Source organism: Parasteatoda tepidariorum, chromosome 3, assembly GCF_982258835.1.
Source record: "Parasteatoda tepidariorum strain Cologne lab strain chromosome 3, Ptep-v5.0, whole genome shotgun sequence".
In the NCBI taxonomy this organism is placed as follows: domain Eukaryota; kingdom Metazoa; phylum Arthropoda; class Arachnida; order Araneae; family Theridiidae; genus Parasteatoda; species Parasteatoda tepidariorum.
In genome coordinates this window covers 102,984,263-102,993,966 of record NC_141757.1, presented here as the reverse complement: position 1 = coordinate 102,993,966, position 9,704 = coordinate 102,984,263, and the positions used below count along the sequence as shown (strand labels likewise).

At 33.5% G+C, this 9,704-nt stretch overlaps 2 protein-coding genes across 2 annotated transcripts; both read right to left on the bottom strand.

Moving 5' to 3' along the window:
• Positions 1–1,181: 1,181 nt before the first annotated feature.
• LOC139426631 (uncharacterized) lies at positions 1,182–4,646 on the bottom strand. The gene is made up of 3 exons (XM_071186036.2): positions 2,764–4,646; positions 2,367–2,601; positions 1,182–2,261 (listed from the first exon to the last, which is right to left on the bottom strand). Exons 1-3 carry the CDS (start codon positions 4,644–4,646, stop codon positions 1,182–1,184), a joined length of 3,198 nt encoding a protein of 1,065 aa, XP_071042137.2.
• Positions 4,647–4,703: 57 nt separating this feature from the next.
• Positions 4,704–6,362, bottom strand: LOC147814121 (uncharacterized). The gene has a single exon (XM_087160212.1). The coding sequence runs from the start codon at positions 6,360–6,362 to the stop codon at positions 4,704–4,706; it is 1,659 nt and encodes a 552-aa protein (XP_087016338.1).
• Positions 6,363–9,704: the final 3,342 nt, after the last annotated feature.

Genomic DNA, 9,704 nt, shown 5'->3' with positions numbered 1-9,704 from the left:
ATGATATTGCTAAAAGCTTTATTACCTATTAATATTAATTTCCTTCTATTAACCTCGCTGTTTTGTATGGTGCTTCGATTTTTGTAAGTCATAGGTCACATGTGGTACAAACAGCCCCATTATATCAGGTTTCTTTTACAAGCAATCACTTCTTTCAGTCAGCAATAGCAGCGCCATCTGCCATCATGAAATAGCGATTCACTCTGGAAGCATCTATATTTTTTCTTTTTTCATTTATTTAATATTTCGGTCTTAAAATATTCTTTTACTATTGAAAAGTCTAAAAATATTAAAAAGATAATTGGTTTGCAAAAGCATAAATAAAATAAAATAAAATAAACACATAAGGAGATAAATTTAAAAAAATAAAAACAGACGATAAAATTAGAACACCAAAAAAGTTGTTAATTTTTTAGGATTAGTTTTATTGTGGAATTTGAGTTTCCGTATATCCCGTTACGGGGTTTTCTAGTTGTTTATGATCTTTTCACTATCCCGTTACGGGTACTGCATATTTGTTACTGTTTGTGTTGTTTGTTAATAAAAGTTTTTTTTTTTTTTAAAAAAAAAACAGTTCTTGATATAGCTTATGATACGTTTCACTATTATTGAAATAGTGAATTCTCTTGAGTGTTTTTTTCATTTATTTTTTTGTTTTTAATGTTATTTATAAATGTTTCAGAAGGAACAACTTATTTTTGACATTTTCTCATAAATATTAGGTCTTAAAACTGTACAGCACGATTGTACACAGTGCGCTGGTTCATTAAATACTGTAATTTCAACAAACAATACTTTATTTTAACAATTGTAAATAACCAAAATCATTGCACTATTACAATGGAAGCCACGACTGGCTCAGACAAGAGTTCAAGAGAAACTGAGCAGTTCACAACAATTGCTACAGAGGGCGCTTCGCTTATGACCGAACATGCCGACCCCTTGAAATATTTAACATATTTCAACAATAACTAATATGCATTGAAACTATAAGAATAACAATAAAATTATTAGAAATATTTGATTTCAATTAATAGAATAAAATTATGGACTGTAGAAAAATATTTGTTCCAATATTAAATGAATGCGCAATTCCAAATTTAAAGGAAATTATTAAAATACAATGATACAATACAAATATAAACAAAAAATAATTCAATGAGGTTACAATTAATACCAAACTATTTATTGTCCTCAATAGGTAAAATACTCAATTTATGAATTGGTCTTTTAAATAAACCTTTAGATGTTCGCACTAAAACAACCCTAACCATTTTATCTTTGCCAGCTATAGTTTCTTCAACTCTACCAATTATCCAATGACATACTGGAAGATTATCTTCCCTAACTAGAACCATTGTACCAGGGGTAACATTATCCTTCGAAAATTGCCACTTAGTTCGTTCGTGTAAATTAGACAAGTAATCTCTTTGCCACCTTTTCCAAATATTTTGAGTCAATTTTGTAACTCTTTCCCATCTAGACAATCTGTTATCTGGAATTTGAGTGATTTCGGGTTCTATGGGAGCAGTTATTGGACGCCCTATTAAAAAATGACCTGGCGTCAGAGCGTTCATATCATTTGCATTTGCAGATAATGGGGTAATTGGTCTAGAGTTCAAAATTCCCTCTATCTGCGTAACAAGGGTAAAAAATTCCTCAAAGGTTAGTTTTGAAATTCCAACTGTCTTTTTAAAGTGGGTTTTAAAGGATTTCACTGCTGCTTCCCAAATACCCCCGAAATGGGGGGCCCGTTGCGGTATAAATTCCCAAGTAACCTCTTCTGTTAACAGATAATCAATTAGTTCTTGTTCCGGGGATTGAGCCAAACTATATAACCGTTTTAACTCGTTCCGAGCTCCACAAAAATTACTCGCATTATCACTCATTAACATAGAACCTTTCCCTCTTCTTGCAAAAAACCTTTTTAATGTGGCAATCAAGGCCTCAGTTGTTAAGTCCGAGACAATTTCCAAATGTACTGCCCGAGTGCAAAGGCACACAAAGACTGCTACATACATTTTTTGAAGACTTACTTTTCTTTGATTTTTTTGCTTGACAAGAAACGGTCCGCAGAAATCTAAGCCTGATTTATTAAAGGTGAATTCAGGATTTAATCGGTAAGATGGAAGGTTACCCATTAATTGATCAATAGCTACCGGTCTAAATTTAAAACATGTAACACACTCGTACACTATTTTTCTGGCAAGATTTCTTCCGTGAATTGGCCAAAACCTTTGGCGAACAGAATTAAGTAATGCCTGGGGACCAAGATGCAAATCTTTTACATGGAAATACAACATAATTAAATATGCAAGCTTATGACCCGCAGGCAAAATAATGGGAAACTTAGCGTCAAAACTTACCTGCGAGTGGGCCAAACGACCACCCACCCTCAATATTCCATCTGCATCTAAAAAGGCGTTAAGTGATTTAATCTTACTCTTAGAAGAAATTGTACCTTTCTGAATGTCTGCAATATCAGAAGAAAATTCACCCCTCTGTACTTTTCTAATCAAAAACAATTCGGATAATTTTAACTCATCCCTCGAAATCGGTCCCGTAGTTTTCTTTGCTGAGTTTTTAGCATTTCTTACAAACCTGAAAATAAAACTTAAGATTCTGATTAGTTTCATATAACTATTGCTTTTGTTCAAAAAATCAATTATAAAAGTGTTTTTCTCAAAGACAGTAAAATTAAGATCAGAATTTTTCTTGAGTTCAACCATATATTCATCGCTGGAAGGAGAATGTTCGAATTGCTTATAGTCCTCAGTCTTTAGAAAGGAAGGGCCATGCCACCAAAGTTCAGAGTTTGAGATTTTGTCTGCAGTAACACCACGCGAAATAAGGTCAGCAGGGTTGCTTTCGGAAGGCACATGTCCCCATTTAAATAATCTAGTGATTTCTTGAATCTTGGACACTCTATTCGATACGAAAGTTTTCAACAAACATGGATCAGTTCGTATCCACGCCAAAGTTATGGTTGAATCCGACCACAAGTAGACACTTTGTATATCCATTTGAAGAGCTTTTAACAGTTTCTGTAGAAGTTTGGACATTAGTTCAGCCGCCAATAATTCTAAACGAGGAATCGTCAACTTTTTTATCCGCGCTATGCGTGACTTGCTGCACAGTAAGTTAATAGTCACTTGGTTCAATTCATTTTTACATCGTAAATAAATCGCTGCACCGTATGCATCTTGCGAAGCATCGCAGAAGCCATGGATTTCAAAGGAGGAAACAGTTCCATTCGCTACACAGTGGTCTATTTTAATGTCTTTCACACAGAGAAGAGAGGAAGCATACTTCTCCCACTCCTTAACTTTGCATTCTGGCAGTGCCTGGTCCCAGTCCAGTTTTTGTAGCCAGAGCTTTTGCATAAAAATTTTGGCCTTCACTATCACCGGCTCCAAGAGGCCTAATGGATCAAACAGTCTTGAAATGCACGATAAAACAGTTCTTTTAGTACAGTTCGTCAAATTAGTGATATCTGAAATTGAAAATTCAAACAAGTCTGCATTTGGGTTCCATATCACACCGAGAGTCTTAACGTTGTTTTTAATATCGAAATGGTACTCCTGGTTTTCAAACGGTAAGTTTTCTAACAAGGACTGTTCATTAGATGACCATTTGTGTAAATCCATGCCACCCCGATGAAGAAGGTTTATTAACTGATTTTTTAACTCTAAGGCCGAAGAAATATCATTAGCCCCCGAGACTACATCGTCCATATAACAATCATTTTGGACGACACGAGCTGCAATGGGAAAATCCTTCCCTTCATCAATCGAAATTTGTCTTAAGACACGCGTTGCCAAAAATGGAGCAGAGGTAGTACCATAGGTAACAGTACAGAGCTTGTAAATTTTAGCTTCTTCATCTTTATTCAATTTCCACAATATTCTTTGTAAGTCTCGTTGATTTTCATCAATTAAGACAGTACGAAACATACCTCTAATATCAGCCGTAAAGGCTACAGGATGTTTCCTAAATCTACACATAATTGAAAATAAATCATCCTGAAGCACGCCCCCCTTCATTTGTATAGAGTTAAGTGATTCACCACTCGATGTTTGCGCACTAGCATCAAAAACGACACGCAATTTTGTGGTAGTTTTGTCAGGGCGATGTACGCCAAGATGGGGAATATAGTAACTAGAGTTTACATTAATATCGGTGTCAACTAGTTGCATGTGTCCTGAATTTTGATATTCAAGCATAAAGTCTTTATATAAGTTACAAAGTTCAGGATTAGAGTCTAACTTTCTATATATATTATTCAATCTCTTTAAAGCTAGTTTCTTTGAATCACCTAAACATTGGGGATCCTTTTTGAGTGGCATTTGAACCACATATCTACCGCATTCGTTGCGATAATGAGTTTTTAAAAAATGATTTTCACAATATTCCTCCTCACCAGTAAGCATATCTGACGAAACACTTTCGATTTCCCAAAATTTCTGAAGAGAATCTTCAATATTTTCAGAGGTATGTGTTAAACCGCAAAAGGAATTTAAATTGTTCTCATGAACCTTACCCGTTGCTATCAAACCAAAAGCAGAATTTTGGAATAACAAATTAGGAGAAACTCTGGTTTTTCCTTCCTTTAAAATATCATAAAAGAGCTCAGCTCCTATAATCATCTTTATTTTATTCGGTATCTCAAAATTTGGATCAGCTAATAACGCACGATCAGGAATTCAATGCTCACTAATTTTAATGGGAGTCGATGGAATCAAGCCCGTAATTCTAGGAACTATTAACAATTCAACTTGCGAAGAAAAAGATAAATCCTTATTACAAATCAAAGAAGTCGCCTTCCACTTAACATTCATTTTATTCTCTCCCAATCCACTAACAGAAATGTTTATTTTTTCTCGCTTCAACCCCAAATCAAAACAAGTATCAGAATTTAAATAATTCGACTGACTGCCATTGTCCAACAATGCTCTTACTAAAACATATTTATTTTTAAGCGGACTCCAGATGTTAATTAAGGCAGTAGATAGAAGAACTAATTTATTACTATTTAGACTACGAGTTGAGAATGCGTGGGAGACGATACTCTCTTTCGATTTCTCTGAGTCAGCAATTTCACCGGCTTCAGAAATATTACTCAATACATTTGGCGCCAGGGTGGGGGATTGTTTTGGCATATCTGAACTTGATTTAATAGTTTCAAGCGGGCGAGAATTATCTCTGTGAAGTAAATCGTTATGTTTACAGTTACAAATTTTACAACAAACTTTCGAAAAACAATTGGAAAGTTTATGATTATTACCAAAACAATTAATGCAAAGCCTTAATTTTTTAACTTCTTCAAACCTTTTTAAAGGGGAAAGATCTAAAAATAATGGACAATTATGCAGTTCATGCGGTTTTTTACACAACAAACATTTCAAACTAGATTTTAGAATAAAAGATTTACTTTTATTTACGGGATGAAGTTTCGATTTATTTGGCTGCACACCTTGTAAATTCTCTAATAACTGAGCTCTTTTATGAAGAAAGTCCAAAAACTTATCCCATTCGGGTAAATCAGAAGTTGTTAGAGACATTTCGAATTCCTTACGTGTATTTTTATCTACTTTTTGTAGAATAATATTCATTAGCAATTGATAACATAAATCGTTACTTTCTAATTTCAAAAGTTTTAAACCTCTTAAATTACGGTTTAACACATCAATAAGATTTCTTATGTCTTTAAAAGAATCATACGATAACTTTTCTAAGTTTAATATATTAGAAATATAACTATTTACCACAATACGCTTATTCTCATATCTATCAATTAAAACTTTCATTAAAGATTCAAAGGAATCTTCACTAGTTTCTATATAATTAGCATCGCCCTTAGGCGATGATCTCAAATAAATCAACTTTTGTAAATCAGACAGTGAAGAATTATTAGATATTAAACTATCGAATTGTTGTTTAAAGCTTGACCAATGCTCAACTTGTCCATTAAATGTAGGCAAATTAATATCTGGTAACTTTAAATTCATTTTAGTTACAATAGAATCATTGCCTCTAACTTCACTATGTTGAAACTTAAATATAAAGGTTTGCAAGCTTACCTTTATATGTTCTATAGACTCTTCTAAATTGTCCATTTCAGCTTCAAAATTGGGCAAATCTTTTTCATCGAGGGTGGCATAGTAATCCAATTTTAATTTCTCTAGTTTATCACAAGTATCCAAAACGTTTTCTAATTTGCATTGAAGCAATAATAGTCCAGCTGTTTCGGCTTTCTCACGAACAAATGTCTCTAATTTGGTTATTCGACCTTTCAAATAACCCTTTCTGCGACTAAGCACAGTCTTTTCTGATTTTTTGTCTTCTTCACTGCTACTGCTCATTATGAAGAAAACGACATGAAACTACGCATTCCACAACAAGCCGAAAGTTCGATTTCTCCGGTTCCACTAGGATCACTTTATTATGTACACGATTGTACACAGTGCGCTGGTTCATTAAATACTATAATTTCAACAAACAATACTTTATTTTAAAAATTGTAAATAACCAAAATCATTGCACTATTACAATGGAAGCCACGACTGGCTCAAACAAGAGTTCAAGAGAAACTGAGCAGTTCACAACAATTGCTACAGATGGCGCTTCGCTTATGACCGAACAAAAACTTAAATGCATTTTAATACTATCTATCATCCCTAGATGTTGAATAAAATTGAGATATCTCCAGCTATTACTTTTCAAAGTAATGTTTCACTGTTTGCAATCGCAGAGAATCGTAAAGCCGTTTAAGTTTGCTGCACACATAAAATGAAACCGATTTGAACCATATTTCTGTGAAAATTGTTCCATGAATTTATATTAACTTAACGTCTTAAAGTTACTGCAAATCTGTATGACACTATGGTTTAATATGGTTATTGTGGTTTAAAGCACCAATATCGTGTAAACATGTTTTTTTTTAAAAAAAAAAAAGATTGTGGTGTTATTTGTATATTGGTCTTTAAAGTGGTGCAGTGTGTATTAATCATTAAATTATACTACACAACACAATAATATATATTACACAATACAATAATATACACTATATAAAACAATATTATATACTACACAATACAAAAATATGTACTACAGTGCAATATTATATATTACAAAATACAATTAAATGAACATATTTTTCTAAAAGGATGCAATATAATTTAAAGAGTTTTAATTCAAGATATCGAAAAACATTCATTATTAAGTATAATTTAATAAGTATAAGGAAGTTAAAAGTATTATTCATTTTAAAGTGTTTTGTTTGTATAATATTTAGATTAAAACTATGATTATAAATCTTCAAAGTTTGGTCTGAGTGTCTTAGTAACATATTTGTAAACATATGTTACAACAGAGTTGTAAACATAATATTTGAAATGCATGTGAATGGTTTTAACAATGTTTGAATTCTATAGAATTTTTTTTCTGGGGAAGGTCCATTTTTCCATATTTGCTCTATTCACTTAAAAGACTACCAACTACTAAGCTTTTTGGTCCCGCAGTGGGCAGATCGTTAAGACACGGCTCCCAACAGATCACCAAAGTCAAACATCACTGTCTGAGGTCAGTGTGCGGGTAAGAGTCTACTTTGATCAGCCAGCAATGGGACCGAGGGTGTTTGGTTTTTGTCCTCGTTAAACTGTTCTACCATAAAGTGCTCCAGTTCACTCTCAGGTCGTCGAGCTACCAAAGAGGGGGTGCCATCCCTTCTGCAGAGGAACAAAATTGCTACGGCACATCTTTGGATCATCCTCAGGAATGCATTCCAGACCGTCGGCAACAGCCCATTGAGCAGCTATAGTGCGACGTAAATAAATTACAACATCATTGCAACAACTAAGATTTTAAAAAATAATTCATTAAGTTATACAAATTATAACATTAAAACTTTCAAAATCTTGGTTAATTTTGCCAACATTTTAAAAGCCACGAGGGGACTGGAACATTATCGTGTTATTTGAACTTTTGAAACCTTTTTTTGTACTCTCGTGTAGAAAATTACTTTAGAATAAAAATTTTCTTGAAATTAAGAATAATGCATTAAAAGATAAAATTTCATACCACCAGACAAAATTTTACCGAGAAGCTTAGAATGTTGGTAGCGCCTCATTTATCATGGCTTACACAGCTGTGGTTTAAATAAATCGGTGATTAAAAAAAAACGAAACCGACTTTATCAGAGCACCTATCTCATTCCTATAGAAGACCTGTGGGATGAATTAAAGCGCAGATAATGTAGTTTACCAAATCGGTCATCCAGCTGCCAACGCTTTCTTCAGCTATGATGGATGCTTGGAAGCCTATTCGTTGAGTTACTAATTAAAAACTGGTATACAATCATCCAGGAGTGTGCGGGCTGACATCGATGAAAAACAGGGGTCAACATTACTTTAATAAATGAATGAAGAACTCTCCAAGTCCGTATCAGTATGTAACCGGATACTTCTAGCAAGATAGTGTACTGTAGCAGGAAGTTTTTTTTCTTTTTTCAAAACTGTTGCTGCTGCAGAATGAGTTCAAAAATACATTTTTTATATGTGAGTAGGAGAGCCATTCCATATACCTGTCTCCAATCTTGTTGACCAAATTTGTGAGCATTTCCTACTGAAGAATTGGTAGAAAAAGTGTAGCAAGTAATATAAGTAGGTGAGCCATTCCATGCAGCATCGATGTAATATGTCTGTCTATAATCTTGTTGACCACATTTGTGAGCATTTCCTGTTGAAGAATTGGTAGAAAAAGTGTTACAAGTAATATAAATAGGTGAGCCATTCCATGCAGCATCGATGTAATAGGTCTGTTTCCAATCCTGTTGACCAAATTTGCGAGCATTTCCTGTTGAAGAATTGATGGAAAAAGTGTAACAAGTAATATAAATAGGTGAGCCATTCCATGCAGTATCGATGTAATATGTCTGTCTCCAATCTTATTGACCATGTTTGTGAGCATTTCCTGTTGAAGAATTGGGTATACTATAGCCTAAGTCACAGATCGTGTTATTCCTACTAAATTTAACTAGTAAACAGCATTTTCTGCGAACCTGATTTCTAGCAACAAGTAAAAGCATCAAACGTAGTGTCTTGTTATAAGTCGCTACTCGCCAGGTTGGAATTGTATTAGTCTAGTTCCTTTGGAAATAATTTATATTGTTGTTTTACAGAAGTTTATGAATTTAGTAAGCATATTTAAAACTCAGTTTATTAATTAAACTAAAAGGTAAATGTTATTCCTAGTAAATGTAAGTAGTTGTGCTTTTTTCATATTATACCCAATTGGTATAAAAAGTGTAACAAGTAATGTGAGTAGGTGAGCCATGCCATGCAGCATCGATGTAATATGTCTGTCTCTAATCTTGTTGACCAAATCTGTTTGCTTACGCTTGTGCCTCTACTTCCCACGTTCAAATATTGCTATCTATTAGTTGTTGTTGTTGCTTATCCTCTTCTGGCCTGACGAAGTCAGATCAGATCTATGAATCCGTTGACCTGAGTAAAATCGAAGACCAAAAGAGGAACTATCTATTAGTATTATAAACAATTAGATGTCTTGGTGAACAGAAGTGATTTTTCGAAGCAATCATTTTTTAAAATAACATTTATATTCTTATAACATTATATTGCTCAAACAAATTTGATGAGTTCTCAACCATAATTAAATATTTTCGCTAATAATACTAGAAAATATTT

Bases quoted from the DNA above. Each gene is read 5' to 3' on its own strand.
- LOC139426631 (XM_071186036.2), bottom strand. From the start codon at position 4,646: ATGATTATAGGAGCTGAGCTCTTTTATGATATTTTAAAGGAAGGAAAA. The intron at 2,602-2,763 runs GCAATTCGAACA...TTTTATTTTCAG, and splicing joins CTAAAGACTGAGGACTATAA to GTTTGTAAGAAATGCTAAAA. The intron at 2,262-2,366 runs GTAAGTTTTGAC...CTTGGTCCCCAG, and splicing joins GTCGTTTGGCCCACTCGCAG to GCATTACTTAATTCTGTTCG.
- LOC147814121 (XM_087160212.1), bottom strand. From the start codon at position 6,362: ATGAGCAGTAGCAGTGAAGAAGACAAAAAATCAGAAAAGACTGTGCTT.